The following is a 22,830-nucleotide window of genomic DNA, read 5'->3' on the forward strand; positions in this document are numbered from 1 at the left end:
TAAGTAGGTATATAGTACAAATAATTAAATAAAATGTATAATACTTTCAACGTCATATTGCACGACAGTGATAAATTATATTTTCATAAGAATCTGTCGACAGCATGAAGTCAGTTGATTTATATTATATTCTTTTGCATGGAGAATTTTACAATTCACAGGTTGGCAAAGCTATCTTTTATGTTACATTTTACTGTACTTTAAATGGTTTAATATACATTTTTTTATTTTACCATCAAATATAAAAAAACCCATTCAAATATAATTTGTTAAGTATTACCTATTGTAACTCGTTAATTACATATAAAAATGAATATTTTACTTACTGATCAGCTTAAAATGTATACTCTACGTTTTGTAAAATTACTATTAATTTATATATATATATATATATATATATTTATAACTTTCAAATATTTTATACAAATGATAATGAAAAGTATTTTTTCAACAATAATTCATTACATAGTTGTACATCTGTATAAATTAAAACGTACACAATACTTGCTTAACTTCCATAAATGAAAAGAAAAAAAAAGAACATATTATTTTCTATAATTAAATACAAAATATATCCCATTATAAACAGTTTTCAGGATGGTTAATTGGTTATACGAACATGACAATGCATACAAATATGAGTAAAAGAAAGGACACAACAATGAACTTCAATTTCATTTACACTATACATATTATAGAATTTTATACAAATATTTATTTATATTATAACAATAGTATAAGGAGATACACACATAATAATGAAGAACATTTATAGAAATCTATGTACGCAAAAAAAACAAATAATTTAAATTAACTTGGCAACTTCTCCAATGTATAATTTTGTATTGAATCAATACATTCATATTTAATAAAAATAATATACATTAGTTAATTTAATAACTTAATTTTAAACAATTTAACAAATTGAAAATAACAATAATTAATGATAAAAAAAATATCAATTATATCTTATAATTAACAATTAAGAATTGTGCTAAATTACAATAAATCACTATATAATTGTTAGCTTAAGGTTGAATTTCATGAGTTAGTTTTCTTTTTATAATTAACATTGAGGTCTATATAAATTAAATTAAGTGTTTATGCATACAATAATAGTAAATTAATTAATGATTTTCAATAATTGGTAATTTTTCACTATTTAAAATGAGGAGTACAAATATGAAAGTACAATGAATAATATTTACATAACCTAAAAAGAGTACACGTAAACAGTAATTCTTATCCCAAAATACATAATTTATAGTTAATGACATATCGTAGCTAAAAAAAAATAGGAATATAAACATTTCTCATTACTGTTAATATATTTTATGAATATAATATGAATTAAAAATAATACATAAATGTTTATTATGAAACATAAGATTATGTAGATTATATCAAAGATTAAAAATATATTAAAATATACATATCATTTTTTTTTTCCTCATCGAATGATGTAATTTAAATTATTATCACTATGCGCAAGTCTTTATTTTAATTTTGTAAGTAGTCTCTGGATGGGTAAGATCACAGTATTATTTCGTTTTTGAAACTTCTTGTAAGTGTCTTGTATGGTAACACGATTATATTTAATAACACTACTTCAGACTCAACATTGACTCCACAACCTATAGAAATAATAAAAATAAAATATACATAGTAATGTTATGTAGTAATATATATTATTGTATATATAAATAAAATAATCAAAAAAATACCTACCAAGTATGGTTATAGAAGGATTTAGACGACCATCTAAGGCATTGAATAAAGGTAACTGTGGTGTCATTTTGGCATTAGCAACATTAGGGTTAGGGTCTGAGCACGCAGCACTACCTTCAATGTGACACCAGGCACCTACTTTGGCTTTTCTACCAACAATACTATGCATTACCTGTGGACATAAATCATATAATTTTGATTAAACTCATATTCCAGAAATTCGAAAACTAAGTGAATGGAATAATAAAATAAGGTAGAAATATCTGAAACAATGATTCAATAAATATTAATTGAGCTAATGATTAGTTAAGGGAGAAAGTTTTGTTACCAGACTATGCTGACCAATGATTGCATCCTGCAGAATAATGGATTCCTTAATACGTACACCTTGACCAATACATGCTCCTTCTCCAATACTTACATTTGGACCCAACTATAAAAAGAAATAATGATATTCATAAATCATATTCATACCAATTAACTATTGTATTTGTAAATATATCATTAACAGTAAGCTATTACTAATATATAATTTTTATATTTCTTATCAAAAATAACAAATGTAACAATTCAAAAAAAAATTTTTTTTTGAAATAATATTGATAAAAAACAATAAATAAATAACAAAATGTAACTAACCAATGCTGTTGGATGTACTTTAGCTGATGGATGAACATATACAAATCCAATTTTTGAATAACATCCTTTTACATGTAAGCGCTCATTAGGAGGACAAATCAATTCTCCATCTAAAATAGGCTGACGTGGTGCACGCAACATTAAGTAATGACGGTTTGCATAAATTGCAGCACCTGCTGTCTTCAACTGGGACCACCAGTTATGTGTAACCGCTGCCAAAGCTACACCACCACCAACAGCTTTTCCTTTTAATTTACTATTTCCATTACTATTAATACAACCACTCTTGGATTCTCCTGCCAGCCTGCGCAACACATCTTGTTCCATCCATATAACCACAGGAGTTGCTAATCGTTCTTCAACAGACTTTTGTGTTTCTTGTGAGATTTCGGTATTACTATGAAAAAATAAATTTATGCATCAAGACAATTTCAAATAACATTTAAACTACATATACCTGATAATGGTTTGTTGTTGATTACCATTACCATTAGACATTTCTAAATGAATATCTGCCATAGTATCAAATATCTGAGGAGAACACAAATAAACACCGCCGTTTACTGTATTAGAAACAAATGTGGATGGCTTTTCCACATAATGTTGAATAACATTGGTATTTTTATTAACTACCATGCAACCTATTATAAATAAACATAATAACATAATGGCAATAACAAATGAATATACTATTTTTGTGTATATAAAATGTATTATAAGTATACACTATTTAGTACATACCGTAGTGTACCGATTGCTGACGAGTAGTTTCAGTTGCCATAACTGTAATGAGTACTGGTTGGTTTAGTTGACATTGATTATTAAAGTGCATATCAAGCATCTCATCTAAAGGAAAGTCAGCACAAACGTCACCATTCATTACGAAAAATGCTTGGACGTCCTCAATACCATTTTCATCACTCAGTGGAGCAAGGATTGTGTCACGAAAGTGGTACAAGCCTCCAGCTGTGCCCAGAGCATGAGGTTCGCGAAGGTATCTACAATCAATACAATTATTACACTATTAATATGGAAATTGAAATACTTAATTAAAATAATACCTTATTCGAATTGAAGGATAGCTCTGAGTCGCTGCAAGTAAAAAATCTGCAAGCTCATCATCACCATAATATCCCAATAAAAGAACTTCGGCAACATAATATTTGCTACTATTATTACTATCACATTTTTCAGGAACAGAACACCGCTTTTGACCCAATTTGTAGCATGCATCTATGTGATGCTGTACAACAGGTAGTCCAGCCACAGGGAAAAGCGGTTTAGGTACATCTAATGAAAGAGGCCGGAATCGAGTACCTTTCAAAAATCAAAGATATAAATACGAAAATAATATCCTTAAGTAATTAACCAATGTGTAGGTATGTTAAGATTTAGTGTAAGCGTTACCTTTGGACGGACCTCCGATCAATATGACAGCTTTCAACATGATTGCCGTTCGTAATGTGTACGAGACGATTGCTTTTTTTTCAGGTGAAACAATTGTTTACCAACAACAAACCGATTGACTTATGATTGTAACAAACCTCAGCAAACACAACATACAAGTGGTACCGTGCCACGAACACAGCTCCAAGCAATCGCAGATGAACACCAAGAGCTCTGTACCACCAGTTATCACCACCACCGCCGGTAGTAATACTGCACAGAAAAGTGGGAAAATAACCGAAAACGTTGAGCCATAAACAACAAGTGTTATTATTAATTTACAACAGTAATTAACAAGTATTATTAATTTACAAAATTACGACGTGCAAAGCGTTAAACATTGCGTCAATACGAACACCGACAGGCATAAAAACCTTTGGTTTGGGATGGACACGATCGCCACGGTGTGTTATCAATAATATAATGGTGGGCCACAAGTGCTCTCTCATCGAGGTGACACGGTTGGTAATTATGTTCTGGCACCGTGCCTCCATCGTGTTTACCTCCAAAGTCGCAGCGGCAAACCCTTTCTCGCTCTCTCGTCCCGACCGTCTTACGTAAGGCCGTATTTAAGGGGTGGTTCGGGTAGTTAATAGCCCTACCTGAAATATTTAAGAAGGCGGCAATATTTTTACGGTAATTCTAAATAAAACCTAATCGATGTTTTGTTATTCTCAATGGAAAATTATTATTGAATAAATTAAATTACATAAAAAATAAATGTTAAACTATAAAATCATTTATATTATTTAGTAGCGTACAAAAGCGTAAATCTATTTAAGATTAATTTATTGAGATTTAGGTATTGGCTTAATCTTGATTTGTACAGGGATGGGACATTCAAACTGAAAGGTACTAAATTATTTAGGTGTACCACCATCAGTCTTATAAAAGACAATTTTCTGTAACTTTATTTATACAATTATAACTCGGTTATTATTTTAGATTTCATATTAATTACAAATATTGTGTAATTGTGTACTGAAATGGGGAAAAGCGAGTTGCCAGCGGTTTTTAATAAATAGTTAGAGACACTTATTTTGGTTATGCGATTCAGAGAATAGGGGCGACAACATTTCATTGCTCCGCGGGAAGAAAAGTCATAAATACGGCCATGGTTTTACGGGAAACACTTCAAATGTGCCGTCCGTAAGTTTTCGCTCTCTTATAAGTGACACCACAAACTTCGTGAACTTGCGACCATCGTTCCATGATATAATAATGATATAATAAGTTTATTATATCATATATAAACCATTCAATTCCTAATTCATAATCCAATGTCATATAATATTAAACTATCGATAAGTACAGGTAGGATTGTTTAAGTAATTAGATTCAAATCAAACATCAAAATTTCTTTATAAATAAATTTTACCTAAATTTAATAATTTGTATATCTTACTGATTCCGAGATTAATATAAAATGGAAACACAACGCCAACACATTTTCAAAAATAAGCCATTTTATAAGGAGTTCCACCAGTGTAACAAATGCAGTAAGAGGAAAATATGGATACCAATTTTAAAATGTTCACGCTGCAAGATTTACTGCCATCGAACGTGCGTACAGCAGAACAACAACACATGTAGCACGTCAACAGATCTCGTCGAATCGACGGCACTGGTAAATATTTATAGTATATAGGAGGGGTGCCCCCTAGGTTCGGGCCCATAGTGAAATTTCAGATTCAATTAAAACATTTTTATTCGCATGGTACAAAATTGTTTAATTTCACGGTTTGGGCACACGTTGTCCCGCTACAGATAAATAGATAATGGCTTGATGAACACGGACTTCCCTCGAAACTTCTGCCCAACATGTACACCTTTGAAACACACGAATCCAATCGAGAGTTGTTCTGATTCAAAGATCACATCATACAACGAGACTATAAATGAGGAATCGGTGCCTAACTTAACCGAAACAGACGAAGGCCATAAAGAAGACGGCATTGTTTACAAGAATGACGATATTACCAAGGAAAATAAATATAAATAGCCATCAGTCTTTTTGATATAAAGTGTGTTTCATAAAGTGAGTAATTTTTTAAATGCTTGGGAATTTTTTGTTTGAAGATTGTCAACCCTGTTTTAATTATATTTGTCATATATTATCTTCCTGATTAGTAGTTAATTTGTTATTATATATTAAGACATCGATAATTACCTACCAACAAAACACAGATAATATTCTCACCTCAAAGTTTTGCTATAGGTCAGTTTACTTTAATATTAAAGCGACCCCTAATATTAAAACACCCTATATTTTAACTAATAAACGCAAATATGTTATATTGTATGTGGTCAAACAGAGAAATGCGTCTTAAATATTGTAAATTAATTTAATTAATATTGGTTTGACGTTCTTTTAAATTATTGTATCCAACAATTCAAAATAGTCTTTTAATTATTTAACTGCCCATCTACCTGATTAAAATTTAAAACATTATTTCTAAGATAATTTGTTTTTCAGCTATAGTAAAAAAAAAATGAAAACTGTAGAAAGATAAAAAAATTTGTTCAAAAATAATAAAATATATTACCGTATGAAATAACTAACCTTTTAAAAAGTATTTTACCCAAGTCTGGTAAATTGAAACGTTTCATGTTCTTTGTTTATCATCATAACATCATTATTCATTACTAAACCTTACATGTATTGTTCCAAAAAAAATATTTTATTGATAGTGTATCGTCCATAAATATTAAATATTTAAATATATAGATAACCATAATTTTTTAAATAGTCGGCAAATTTAATCAGTGGCAACCTTTTCAAAAGTTGAAATGACGCCCCTGTCTACTATACAAAAATAGCATTGATTTTAGAACATCTAAAAGGTTCATGAGGATCTATCTCCTGTATTTTCCGTGGGTAGGCCTCCTCTAGAGACGCCAATTTTTTTTTGCACCAGGGCGCATAATGTCTAAATACGGCACTGGCTGTAAGTGCAATATGTTTAGTAGTATTAAACTCATGATAGTAAATGATGTATACGCATTTCTATACATACAATGTCGAATGTCACCGCCAACAGTGTGTCTTCAATCTTGTTTAAACGTACATTCGTTTATAACTTAGTGTTAAGAGAAAACTGTACATTTATTTAAGCGACTTACAATAATTACAAATGACAATAATTAACTCTTCTCGGAACGACATCATATTACGCACGCAAATCAAGAAATTGCCTATATGTGACCCTATGAAACTTAACGTACTAAAATGTTCCGTTTCCGTGCTGATTATCTCGATGCGATTAAGAATTCTGAAAACATTTATCTTTGTCAAGAAGTTCACAAACACAATTTCAAATATTTTTACGATTATTTTTATCATTAATATTATATTATTATAAACAATTAATATTTTATATTCTCGATCATAAATCATTATTTAAAAATATCTACAATCTACATATAACCTACTAGTATTAAACTGGAACAACTAATCGGCTCACTGGCATATTTAATATAATACATATTATTTGTAATTAGTAGCGTATTCATATTCAGGCACTGTAGGCACGTGCCTGCAGCAACACATTTTGAGGGACGACCAATTGTTGAAGGGTATAACCTTCGTTTTACGGTATTACATGTTATTATATTTATATACATTTTAGGTTTTCTGTTATAATAAAATATATTTTATAAACTCCTACATAAAAAAATAGTATACAATAGCTTATCCTATCAACAGTTAACAAGATATATATTTTCATAATTTCTTATCGCCGTCTATATATGGTATATAAGATTCGGGAATGTTTATGAAAAAAATCGTAATCGATGATTTTAATAAATAAAATATCTAACAATAAAGAACTGTTCTGAATTCCGTCTCTGTTCACGTTGCTGTGTGTGTAAATCGTTTTTGTACGTAAATCGTTTTCTTTTATTTTATTTACTAACTTATAGTGATTTATTGATTATTTTTACTATTCTTTTTTTTTTTTTTTTTATGAAGATCAATAGAAAACGGTTAAGTGGTGATTAATGTAAAACAAATTACCAGACTGAAGTGTGATAATTCGCAAAATATTTTAAATCAAAAACAAATTGATTAATTTAATTTTATTTTATTTTTAAATAAAGCTTCTACTGCTTGTAGTAGTTAAAGTATTGTATTGACTACAAGTGATGGTCTTAAGTGACTAATTCCCACAGACTTAGTAGTATTGGGGGACTAATTTAGTTATTCTACGTGGTATAATTAGTAATCTGATTAATATGTTATTCGACTATCTATGATTAACTCAAAATTATAACAAATTAAACACTTTGGCATTTTTATCAATAAAGAATGACATGTTAAAATAATTTAATTTTGATGATTTTATCAACACTTTTGTACTACAAAATGTCGACGTAGATTGATATACTTAATAATTGACATATCCGAGTCTGAAGAATTTATTTTATGTAGTTATTAATTATTAATAAAAAAATGTTAACTCTAAATTATGTTTTATTATTTAAATACAATTTTTCACTTAATTAATGTATATTTTATAGTAAATAAATGATTAACTTAATCTAATATTTTAGTTATTAAGGGTGGCATTTATTAACAAGTCTACACGCGGAGGGGGGGGGGGACCCGTTTGGATTAGGAACGTTAGGACCACTAATAAAACTGCAATCCATATGGACCAGAATTTTATGGAGTCGTTTGGACCAATTTTATATTGATAAAATATTCTACAATAAGATAACTTTTTCAATAACAGTACGACTAACAAATTATACACGAATATAATCTATTATATAATCGATTCATTTAATCAATTGATAGTTGAACTTATGGCTACATTAGCAAAGGTTGGATCAGATCGCCGTTTAAGTACGAGAAAAACGACCATTTCAGTTGCTACATAATAAACTCAAATCGTGTGATGGATTTACTAATAAAAAATGTTTTAGAAACAAAACGTATTGTATTAAACAATACATGTATAAAAGTCAACAATTTTAAATTCCGTAAGTCTAATGTTTTAAAGAATCGTAATATTCGTTTTCGGTGTAAAAATCGTTTGTGTAACGTAACTATTATAGTTAATGATAAGCTAAATTAAATAATTGAAACCAAAAATTGTCCTCAAAATCATACAGCTCTGAAAGATAGTTCGATCAAATTAAACCACAGAACAGCTGTAAGACGTAAAGGCTAAGAAGATCTACATACCAGATCAAACAAAATTATTTTTAAAGAAATACGTAAAAGTGGTTTATTTGACAATGATATTGAATATTCTAATTTAAAGTTAATGCGTGAATCATTATATAGTGCCCATAAAAGATAATTCCCGATGTTACCACAAACATTAGAAGATACAATTGATGAACTTTCCGAAGAAGACAATATTGAATTTAACAATGAACAATTTGGTGCCAGGGTCAACCTAAAAATGTTGTCATATTTTTTGGATAAGAATTTAGTTTTATTCACTTGCAAATCAAATCTTCATTTATTATGAAGTGATAATAGAACACATGTTAGTGTGTTTAATTTTAATTTAATTTTATTTAATGTGTTTGGAGACGGTTCATTTCGTATACTCCTAAATTTTTTCTTCAGCTGTGAACAGTACATGTGTTTGTAAATAATGTTTAAGTTACTGTAATTTATTGTTTACTTTCATTCAAGAATCTAAAAATGTACCAATATATGTGGAGTGAAATAAAATTATAATGTAAAAATTTAACTGGTAAAATATAACTGGTACATTAAATTTCCAAACAGATTTCGAAAAATCTGCACATAATGCTGTGTTGAATACATTTTCAAATTATAAAATTATGTGTTGCTTTTTTCATATATGCCAAATTCTTTATCGTAAAATTCAAAAATATTATATATTGCATAAAAAGTATAAAAAAGAAAACTCAAACATTGGAAATCGGTTAAAATATTTTCATGGGTTAGCTTTTTCACCGCCAGTTTAAGTTTGAGATGGATTTACACAATTAATGTCAATTGTTCCTGATATCGAACACGCTACTCACTTTCCTGACTATATTTTGAATAATTACGTATCAAAAGATGCAACTTTCCATTTTTCCATGTGGGCGGCAGAATCTTCCAATTCACCACGAATAACAAATGGCCTAGAATAGTTTCACTCTCATTATAATTCGCAATTTTATACTGCTAATCCAAGTCTATTTCATGTTATAGACGTTCTAAAAGACTACCAAGTTCAAACTATAATTAAAATATCATCGATTTCAAAAAATACAAATTAATAAAAAAAAAAAGTATATTATATTGATAAAACTATTGGAACAGAATTTTTACCATGCCAAAGACAGACCTAAGCCTGTTATAATGAGAAGGGAAAAGCTAGTTCAAATGGGCTGTGTAAATATTATATTCTTTAGTCCAATCGGGTTGTAGCCTACAAACGGGAAACATGTAAACACGCCCCTGTCTGTAATATATATATGTTTAATTATCTGTCTAATGATTAAAATACGTATTTTTTTTTTAACAATTACATGTTATTTATTTATTTTTTATTTTTATTTGTCTGTGGAATAGCCAAACACAAAACTATTTTTTATCCCAAACGTTTGTTCCTCAAACGTCGAAAGATTTTCTATGCATGCAATAACACGTATTGCGTATATAACAATATATTATGATTAATTAAATAATGCATAGTACATATTCTAAATATATTTTTATCATTCATTAATTAATTTACGGTCATTAGTTCAATACTCATATCAGAAGATTGCTACCCTACCTACTATTGTTATGTTGTTATTCAAATGCATATCGCACACGTTTTCCCCGAAACCGTACCGTAGGTGTGCGTATGTATACATACTCATATATATTATAATATTGCAATTGTTGCAGTATTTTAACGCATTTTTTTCAGCGTAAACACTATAAAAAAAAACCTTAGTTAATTTTTTTTTTTTGTACACGAAAAATATTTGTTGTAATTAAATACGATCGTCAGGCACGCCGCCGAGAGAGGGCAAGGAGGGAGCTCTAGCTCTCCCAGAAAACAGTTCAGTTCCTTCGCCAGTCCCCCCCCTCATTGAAAAATATGTACGATATAATAAAGTCATTAAATATTTTATTTTTAAAAGAGCTACATCAAACAATTTATGAAATATACTTTTTAAATATTTGTAATTCATGTAAATATTTCGGTCTTTTTGAATATTTGTGTTTTTAAGTTTTTAAATAAACTCTGAATTGTATACATTTATTTTACTTATTTACTTATAATTTATTACCATTTGTTCATTTTCATCTAGTTGTGGTTGTATGTCATGAAAATCATAATAGCTATGTTATGTTATATGATACAAAAATATTTATATTTTATTTAAATAACTTCAGTATTTGTTGAAAAAACCTTAGCCCATATAAAAAAATATTTCCCCCCCCCCTCTGGAAAAAAATTCTAATGCCGTGCCTGACAATCGTTATTTTGTAGGCATGTAACCGTCAAATACTTCGCCATTACTATTTTTGCATAATACCATACAGGATCACGGTTGACCAAATATTATTACATTGGAGTCGATAGATTTTATGAAACCCGTCTGATTGCGCATGTGGGTACACCATCGTGAACACACGCAATTTTATAAGTAGTTCATACACTGCAGGTACTATTTCCAAAACGTCTACTTAGATAAAGTCAAAGGGCTACGACGGTACATAATGTTCGACGAATGTTATAAAATACGATCGCGACATTCGATAAATATGTACCTATTCGTACCAGTCGCACACGCCAAAATAATTATCTGATGTAGTGCAGCAGTCGGTCTGACATTTACACGCTAGGTGTATGGGAAAAAATAATGGCATAACGTCTTGGCACACTCTGCGCAGAGGCGTATATTTATACACAATTAGCATAGGCCAGGACTTGATAACGTTTCCGCAAAACAAATTATTAAAAGCATTAAGGTTCAGAAGTCGGACGGAAATCATTAAATGTATTAGTCATAAATATACACTATAGTGCAATAATTTTTTTGTTCATAAAAAAATAATGCTTTCCATTGCTTTAGAAAATCTACACCGATAGTTAAACAATATATTGTATAAAATACGGTTATTGATTTTGCAATAACATTTTATTATAAAATCAATAATTCAACTAATTTTGTACCATAGCTCGAAATCAAATCTGTTTGGTAATCAACCCTTTGAATATTATTGTAAAACAATCCGTAAAATAAATTCTTTAATATATTGGTATCGGATCTTGGGTGTATCTGATTTATTTTAATATATATATACTATAGGTTTATGCCCGTCAAGGGCGTATTTGAATTGTGGCCAAGGGGAAGGGAGGGCGAAACTAATTTTTCTTCAATACAAACTTAAAAATAATTTACAGTTCATTACAGGGGCGTACCTAGGGGGGTCCAAACCCCCCTTGAAATCTCTATACACTCAATGGTTTAATAGTAAATAGTACCTATATAGTGTATTTTAATTTCCCATTATCTTCAATGTACAAAGTTTATAGATTATATAATATACCTATAATGTATAAGCCATGTTTAATTTATATTGATTTTTTAATATTATTTATTATTGTTAATTAAATAATGTATTTTTTTATAACATTTTACTACCAAATAAAAATTGATTTCAAATTATAATACCTACCTATTATAGTAAACCTTTGTGCAGAATATGTGTGATTTGTATATAACTATTGTGACTATTACAATAGTTATTAACAGTAATTTTTTGATATTGAATTTAACTATAATTATAATAAGAGAACAGATAAAATAAAAATTTTGTAACCCCCTTCCTAAAAAATTTCTGGTTACGCCCCTAGTTCATTACCTACAGCTCATGTTCCTGTTGCTCATTTGAGTGAATAAATAAAAATACAAGTGCCAAATTGAATTAAATATTTATTTAATAATTATATTTAAAACCAACTGCATATAAAGTAAGTATTAATAATAACAACAAAAATAGTTCTTATATTAAAATTGTACCTTCAGTCTGAATCCTGTATAAAAAAAAACAATAAACAATCATAGTAGTAATAGTACCTATTAATTATTTTTTAAAAACTTTAAAAAACAATTGTTTTTTAATAGATATTTTAAAATACGTAACTTAATTTAACAAATATCTAAATAGAAAACATAAGGTTGGTAAGTAGTCAAATTACAAATTCCAATTTTTTTTTTTTATTTTGGCAAATTTGTTGATTGTTTCATCAATGAATAAAATAATATTTTTATGCACATGCAGCAAAGCCAAAACTGTTAGTCTATGCTGAACTATTCTTGATCTTAACTATGTTTTCAATTTACAAAAACATATTTTTGGCCAATATTTGCAAGTTAAAGAATATGGAAACAGATATTGTCAGCTTTTATGATTATTATTTGGATTAGGGGCTTCTAGCTCTATAAAATACACAAATATGCATGCATTTGTGCACAAAAAAATGACTAAATACCTATGCACAAAAAAAAGTACCAGGTATTATGTTGTAAAAAAAAAAAAATAGGCGAGTAAAATTATTAAAGACTTACATACTCTATAAATACAAAAATATACAATATGCATAAATGCACCAAAAAATGACTAACTAATAAATATGTGGTAAAAAATTTTACTTTAAATTACTTTATATTATCTGATAAATACCTCGGTTATGATTGTAAATTTCTATAACCGAAGCAATATCCGTGAAAGATAATACCACTATTTGTTCCACAAACAAAAATGTTATGATATGAAAAGATAAACAAAAATTTATACCCGTGATCAAATTGACATATTATTGAATTTATTATCATATTATAATGATAGACTAGTAATTTATATTCTTAATTATTTATACATGACATTTTTTAAATAAATCAATGTATTATATTAAAAAAAAATACGAGCCATTGGGAGGGGGGGTGAATGCCCCCTTTGCCACCTCCTTCAAATACGCTCTTGCAATACCCATACAAATATATTTAATATTTTTTTATAAAATAATAAAAAACAAAGTAGAAATTAAAATTAAAAATTATTAAATAATTATTACTCATGAATGAATATGTAAATAAATAAACAAATATTTTATATATTTTATTTTTTTTAATTTTTTTTTAGCTTACTAATATCTCAGTTGCAATCTTATTAACTTTTTACATACTTGATGATATGTTTTTAATTCAAATCCGGCCGTCCTTTACAAATATTTAATACTTCAGACAAAGCTTTTATTTATTTATTCATATATTTATTTCTATATATAAGTTATTTGTTTGTTATTTATATATTAAATATTTTTAGTTAAATTATGTTATACAATATAATTTTGATTGCAGAAATACAAAAAACATTCATTATTGAGACACAATGCATTCCTCCATTTAAATATATAGTAGTAACCCGAAAAATACATCGAACACGTATAAAAAAAAATTGTCAATCGTGAACATGACAATTCGGTATTCGTTCACGATAGCAAACGATCGCTGATGGAGTTATCCAATGAAGCCTTAACGATTTAACTGAATAGACAATCTCTGTACAATTTTCATGTATTAAATATATAAATATCATTATTAATATATAAATATATAGTAATATTAAATGTATAAAATTACAATATACCTGTTTTGGCCCCTCTCAAAAAAAATTTCTAGATACAACCTTGCTCTGAAGCTCCTCGATTAATATTTATAGCCCTGTTGCGGGATCCGAGGGCTCGTAAATATCTTAAAATATATGACTGTCGAATAAGCCAATAAAATTATGGTTTTTACTTCAAATATAAAATAAAATAATTAAATGTATACAACTGATTATTGGACCACAGTCCAATAATAAACATTATTATTGCACAATAAGAGTCCAAATAACAGGCGGAGATGAAACGAAATCAATTGAAATTGTTAAGATATTAAGTCACTCACACTAAAGATGGTAACAATGTCAGCCGATTTTCTGTTCGCCTCGATTGACCGCTGATGTCGTGAGCTGTTTACCCCCGTTTCGTACAATAATGCATTCGATATTTGAGCCGATTTGGCTAAAAATCGGAAATGTGTTAAGGCACCCGTAAACAATCAAAATTGTTTGACAAATTTAATGTTTTGTCAAATTATTTGCTAGTGTGCGGGTTTGTTTGACACCCTTGTCAATTAATATAGTGTTTGATGGAAATTTTGATTGACAGCCTTTTTTTTTTTATTTTTTGTTTGACGTATTTTCGTTTGTATTTTTTTCTCTTGATTTTAGCCATTGTCTAGACCAGAAACGCCCAACCTTTTTTAATCGGAAGGCCATTTCGGTAAACAATTATCTTCGAGTGGGCCACCAAATATAAAACTACGAATAATGTCAATATTAATCTATTAATATAATTTTGTTACCAGTGGCGGGTTTTGAATTTTAACTGGTTCGGGGAAATTTCGTTTCACCAGCCTAAAACATAATAAATACAAACAATTTAATAGAAATGTAGTAAAATTAAAAAATTATAATAATCACAGTTGGGTTAAATAAATTATTTAACATTCCTAATTTATTATTTACTGAAATCATACAAGTATTATTAATTTATATATATACAGTATATGTATATGTATATAAATATATATATATAGAATTCATCAATAAATTATAACATATTCAAGTGTATGTATCAGCGGTTCCCAAAGTGTGCGCCGCGATATCTGTACAGGGGCGCCATGCCCTCATGAAATACTATCTGGCTTAACATTTTTCTTATGATTAATTACGCTATGACTTGGGGAAGGGCACCCTGAAAAAACCTTAGATGAAAAAGGGTGCCGTGAGTCAAAAAAGTTTGGGAAGCACTGGTATATGTTATGTTTCATAAAATATAAAAATTAGTGATAGACAATTGCAGTACATTATACACATTTGATGAAAATTTGAATAATTTGAAAAATTGAATAAGGTAGTACATGTTAGGAAGTCTAAAACTTAATATGACCGTTTTTAATAAAGAAATCACAACTATTTTTTATTATATCAATAATTTCTTCTGAGTCTATACTATGTATTATACTTTTTTTCACATTCATAAACATAAATGCCTCAAGCTTTTCTTCGCACAATACATTTCTTAGTCATGTTTTAATCATCTCTAGTTTGGAGTATGACCTTTCACACGCTACCTGGTAAATCAAAATAAGTTATCGAAATGTACCATATAATTTAGTACTAAAACAAGAATAGTAAAATTTGAAAAGTATATCACAACCTGTGTAAATATAAGTTTAAGCTGATAATTATAAGCAAGAAACAAAAAATGGTATGCATTACTAAACAAATTATACTTCAAAAGTACATTATAACAACAGTGAGGACGATTCATGCAAGACTTGCAGTGTACTTCTTTAACATTAGAACCATTTTTATCACTTATTTCTTCTTTAATATTATCTTTACTACTTTTTTTATAGTATTCAGGTTACGGGTGTAAAGAGTACTTCAACTAAATTGTCAGATATTATAGCCGTACCCAAACTATTTTTTTTTTTTTTTAAAGACGTATGGTACGGTGCTTAAGTTTAGTTTTTACAAAATTACAAAAAGTTTATATTATTTATAAAGAAAATTTACAAAATGTGTAAATTTAATTAAATATTAGTTTTTGATACATTAGCACATGATAAATAATTAATCAAACATCAACATGGACAATTTTTGTTGGCATGCACAATCGTGTACACATTGCTATCACATACAACGCCACTACTTTATATATATTTTTTGTTATTTATTAGAATTTTAAACTGATTTTATCCTCTTTAAACAAAAAAACATACATAATATATTTATTTATAGAGGTTATGGTTGTAACATTGAAAATTAGTAGAACAAGTTATGGAATATTCGTTGGTTTATGTTAAAATGATTAAGGGTATCCGTAGGAGGTGAACACGGTTATTTTCAGCTTTTAATTAGGTAGGATTGCACTAAGGAAATCATCAGAGTAACTCTATTTTTTTCAAGTCAAGCACTGCATGCAAGGGTGCCCATAGGAAAATTCTCAAGGGGGACTATATTTTAGTTTATCAATCTATTCATAAATAAGAATGACCCACGATATAGGAAGGGGTTTACAATTTTAAATTATACTATTACATTATATATATATATATATATCAAACTGGAAGACTATAAAATAATAATTATTTAACCAATTTACCATAAAAGTAATTTATTGAAATTTTTATTTAATTAATAATATAAATTGGACACTTAAAACATTAGTTATATTTATTAAAATATTAATTTACAAATATTATATAAATATTATGGTTGTGTACATACATACATATACATACCATATTTCTGGAAATACATAATATTTTGAGAATTTATAATCATCCATAGAATAGAAACGAAAAAGCGTATTGTTATTTATAGCTGATAACATAATTTTCCAAACTAAATAAATAGATTTTTCATAAATAAATTATAGATTTTCATATATTAAATTAAATTTTTAAATTCTATTTAAATAAATATTTTCTGATTATAATAAACAATTTTCCAAGATTTTTGACGTTTTCTAGGGGAGGACATGTTCTTCCCTTCCCCCATATGGGAGCCCTTGACTGCATGTAGGTATATATTGGACTTGTATTCGTTTATTTCATTGATTATTGAAAAAATTAAAGATTAAGGTATATACTGTAAGCATAAATTAATTTAATCAGTACACTCTTTTTAGTGCATGGGTCATATCGATATTATATCGTAAAATTTATATTTGAAAATGTTCAAAAATAAAATTATTGAATTAACAAAAAATTTTATTTTATATTTATTTAACTTTTTTTTAAAAAAAAAATTTGTAACGATCACAGGTGGCCGCGGGTTGAACACCACAGGTTAGACAAACGCCTACTTTTTTTTTTAAATATTCATTTCGAGATTCAAAGCAAAAAATGTTTTATCTGTGTTACTCATTGTAAAATGAGTAATAAATAATTAAATGGAAAATTGGTGATAAAGAGTTTTGCAATGTGTACGATAAATCCTAAATACGAGTTATAAATACACCATAGACGTGCGCAGACCGCATTTCAGGGAGTCCCTGCAATACGTTCGAGCCCTATCTGAACTAAACGTGTAGGTACATTTAATAAATGATTAAATAAACATAGCTTTAATTTTTTATTTAATATTGTGTGATATACTAGTCCCAAACAATATGTTTTCCTTAAATCTTTTATTTTATTCTCAGATACCTTCAATTATTTATGATTTGTACTTTTGTAGTCAATTGTAGCTGTAATATTATAAAAATAAATTTTTTCATGAAAATTTAGAAAATTTAGTTTTAGTTTTTCTATTACGAAACAATTCATTTTTCACCAGATATTTTAGTGTAAATTTCATTTAATTTTAGCAACTTCAGTTAAAATACGGACCCCTTACTCTTAGACCAAAACCGTAAGGACCGTAATTACAACATTTGGGTGGCTGCCCGGGCACACCTGACCCCCCTCCCGTGCGCACGCCTATGCAACACACAATAGTCGGAAATTCGATTGAAGGTGGATAAAATTATTTACAACATGTACTCCTAATGTTCATTAGTTAAAATTAAAATAATTATAAAATTTTAAAGAAAGTGTAATAGAATGAAAGATATTATATTTTTTTATTATTTTATAATGTTTTTTTCTTTTATAATTAGTTAATTTATCCAGAAGTATTCATTAATTATTCGTCAATGTCTATTAGTAGTACCCTAATATTCTCATATAGTGATTTCACATTTTCCATGTTTTTTTTTAACTCAAAATGTTTGAATCTAAATATACAATTAGCATATGATCTAAGGCCTCATTTTGTGAGACCCTGTTTATGTATCGTGTGTTATTTTGTCTCATATGCCTCTTCCAAATTATCAGCATTCTATTTGTCTTAAGTATATTGCACTAAATATTAGAATTCATACTTCTTAGATCCAGAGGCTTTTTTGATCTTAAATATATAAACAAATTGTATATAATTTTGTTACTTTTATTACCAAATGAAATTATGAAATTACCAAATGACAATAACCATTAAACCACCAAAATTTTTTAATAAACTATAACTTAGACAATTATGACGGATACAACTCGACACATTAAAATTCTAGGAAGTTTCGAGATAATCCCTAAATATTTTTATAAGATCATTCATATACAGTATGAATTAATTAAAAAATTATGTATGAATTTAAATTAAAACAGGCCATTTGGATTTAATTATATTTTAATATAATAATTAAATGTATTAAGCTTCTAGGAATTGCAAAAACACTTTAAACATAGTCGATGAAAAAATGAATTAAATATTTTTCATCCATTTTAATTCATTTTACCTCTTATCGTTTTCAGTTATCCCGTTTTAAAGTGATTACGATTTTTTTAACAACCCGTAGACTATTAATGTTATTTTATAAACGTGTAATAAATATAATATCAAGAGCGAAATATTTAATATTTTATTGTATTTTTGACCACCGTGCGACAACGAGAAAACCGAAATTAAGCGAAAATTTGACAAATTATTAGACCTTTGACTTGATAATCTGAATTATGGTTTGATGAAAACATGAAGTTTAACAAAAAATATTGTTAAACTAATTGATGTAAAGTATTATTAATAATTTCTTAATATATATTTATTTCAATAAAATTAATTAATATAAGTTAACAATTTAATATTAAATTTTGTTTTACATAATCATAAATTTATTAGATACAAAATGTATTTTATTAGATATTATTAATTATATTAATTAAAAATATATTTTTTTTTTTATTTAAACAAGTTAAACTTTGATGAAATTTAGAATTGTATAAAATGCCTGATGCTCACCATTTTAATTAATTTGTTTTGCTATTAGATTTGCATGCGCAATGTTGATAGCCTTGATAATCTAACAATGACATATTTTTAGTGATCTCTTGTAACGATTTTTTTTATATTTGACACTTCGTCTACTTTAATGAAGGATTTCAAGAAACAGTCAAGGAATATCAAAACAAGGAATACATATATTTTTTTCAGATGAATAAATCGTATCCTGTTTTTTTTTTATCGATTAATTTATTAAAATACACGTAAAAATTATGTTTTGAACAAATTTTATATTGGAGATATCCATGTTTTACTCCCAACACATTTAAATTTCAACTGACAATATACACATATAGGTTAAATAAGTACTATTAATAAAAAATAAGTAAAATTTAATATTAGAAAATAAACATCGTACACTTTTTGTTTAAACGGTTACGGTAACGGTTACAATGAATGATTGCCATATAAGTGAAAATGAGGAATAAAATTAATGTGTATTGTTTTTATTATTTATTATTATTATTATTATTATTATTATTATTATTATTATTATATAGTAAGTTATAATGCGAATTTATCTTTGTATGGTTTTCATTTCATAAAAACAACTCCTTAAGTAATTGCATATCTTACATTTAGTGCCCTTGAAAACATATTATTATACCAAATTTCGTACAATTTTTCTTAACAGTTATTTCATCCATAACTGACTTCAGTGTTCAAAATATCCGGTTAATTTACGAAATCTATGATTTTATATTTTGAATATTTACTTTATCCATACTTCAGACTTTAGCCGTAAATTATACCCTCAAAGACGACACTATCTTGCATAGCATTACTAAATGAATTTCTATAAATAAATTCGTTATGTACTGACGATAGCGATCGTTTCTCGATTTTGGCTAAACGACTTGGCTATATAGTCGAAGAACGGTCAAGTGGCTCTAAGTCAATCGATAACAATAGATGAACATGTTATTAGCAGCGGCTGGGATTCATATGACTAGGACTAAACATTTAATAGACCAGTAATGATTATATTTTATTCCGGACTCAAATAATCAAGAGAATGTTATTGTTTTCTGTCAGTGACAACAGCTTTGTAATGTTAATTAACATACATAGGATAAGCAAAAATAGACTCCAAAAATAACGTAGTGCAATGAATTATATTAACACGCATTACCGTTATCCTGTCAACAAGTCGTACCCGGAGCTAAAAACAAAACTCTCCATCTTTGAAACAATTAGAACTTCATTATTATTTTCAATTTTGTACTTGTGGTCCTTATACTTGATGTCTCATACTTAATATGCTAAATATTATTTTTTAAAGTTTTTCTACAGTAGAATTTTGAATTTGTAATGAATAACCTGAAAATAAGGTAATTGTTTGTTTTCGTAGATATATAATAAAAATCATTACATTAAATGTACAAGAAATGAAATTTTCATTTCTTAATAAAGTAATATGTAACTATCAAAATCCTTTCCACTATTATTTTTGGTTAAGTTTATGAAAATATAACTAGAGAAGTTAAAAGACTTGCTTAAAAATGGTTCATTATTATGATACATATTATGCAAAGAAAAAATCTTTTAAAAAGCAATATAACTGTCATTCCTAATAACCAGTAGTGTATTTACGAGGGGGGGGATATATCCCCCTCGACTTCATTTTTATAGATAGTGAAATTTTATCTAATTTTATCTAATTCTCAATATGATATTACTTTTAAATATGTCTACTTTCATAAAAATAAATGTATTGACAATTCACAGCTATTCTACAAGGATTTTCATTCAAGCGGAATACGAAAGTAAACTTGAAAGTGATTCTGAGATATATAAAAATTAAAAAACATTGCTCAAATATATTTATTAAATAAAAAATTGCAGTAAATAAGTATAATATATTTGTTCAGTTGTAATCAATAAAAAAAAAAAAAAGCTTGTTTTAAAAGTGTTTAACGATCATAGAGTTACCATATATCATATATAAAATGTTTAACAGAGGTTTGGTTAACTTAAATATTACTATTCATTACCATAGCTGTGACAGAATAATACATTCATTTTTAATTGACTCGTATTTTGTATTCATAATACATAGATATACCATTATTATAGTAATATATTTTATTTATTATTTCACTGGGTTACCCGATATTTAAATAAATTGCAGTTAATAATTGTTTACATAAAAATTATCACAATCATTATTATGGGAAATTTAATTTAAAAAAATTAGAACGAGTTATTACGAACAATTTTGTAGTTTTTTAATAGTTACTGATACTGAAACCTTAGATTTTACTATGATCATGCGGCTGCTGCAGTAATATGCCTTCTTTTGAAGGTGTCTGAAACGCAAATAATGAAAACGATCATTTTGTGATCGAAAACATTACATCAATAAAAAACAATCTCATATTCGCGGGACATTGTGTATGAGTTTACAGCACCGTCGTCGCTCAAATTATTGTCTAAAATTATAATTTGTATAAATAACGATTTAGATGTAGACCGGTTCATTAACTTCGTTGACTATTGTGAATATTCGAACCGTTTGGTTCAAAGTCTAAATGTATGAGTTGAAGTTTGTGAAGTATTTTTATGACAAGTGATCTGCGGAGAGTGTAGTGTAATTCAATGCAGTTCAAACAAACACGTAAACGTGTTGATTTATGTAGGGTGGGTACAATTACTTAGAAAAAAATATTGTCATAATTTTGATATTAATCATATCATATTTCAGTTTTTTTTTTTTTTTGTAATTTTTAAGACTCTAATTTAAAATAATTTTGTTTAGAATTACTATTCATTTTTATTATTGTATCGTTATAATAATAATGTTATATACTATAGTTGTTTTTTTTTTTTTTTTAATCAAACCATCTTTAAATATTAAATAATATATATTTGATAATAATATTATCAAATTGATTATGAAATATGGCCACTTACTGATATTATTGATATTTTATAAAAAACAAAAAAAAATATATTTATAAATATATAATAATAATATAAGTAAAGAGTTTGATTCTAACCTTATAAGAAATTTTATTTTTTATTAGAGCTATACGAAACAAATCATTGAATTAGTTTAATAATTAACCAATAATTTCTTAAATGGCGAATTTTATTTTATT

At 27.4% G+C, this 22,830-nt stretch overlaps 1 protein-coding gene across 1 annotated transcript; it reads right to left on the reverse strand.

The window, feature by feature from the left end:
* Positions 1 to 1,413: 1,413 nt before the first annotated feature.
* LOC112681963 (mannose-1-phosphate guanyltransferase alpha-A) lies at positions 1,414 to 4,220 on the reverse strand. Its single transcript, XM_025552360.1, has 8 exons — positions 3,775 to 4,220; positions 3,429 to 3,684; positions 3,109 to 3,365; positions 2,825 to 3,008; positions 2,368 to 2,764; positions 2,057 to 2,161; positions 1,729 to 1,900; positions 1,414 to 1,634 (listed from the first exon to the last, which is right to left on the reverse strand). Exons 1-8 carry the CDS (start codon positions 3,812 to 3,814, stop codon positions 1,534 to 1,536), a joined length of 1,512 nt encoding a protein of 503 aa, XP_025408145.1. The 5' UTR covers positions 3,815 to 4,220; the 3' UTR covers positions 1,414 to 1,533.
* Positions 4,221 to 22,830: the final 18,610 nt, after the last annotated feature.

This window comes from Sipha flava, unplaced genomic scaffold (genome assembly GCF_003268045.1).
Source record: "Sipha flava isolate LNK unplaced genomic scaffold, YSA_version1 103_pilon_pilon, whole genome shotgun sequence".
Taxonomy (NCBI): domain Eukaryota; kingdom Metazoa; phylum Arthropoda; class Insecta; order Hemiptera; family Aphididae; genus Sipha; species Sipha flava.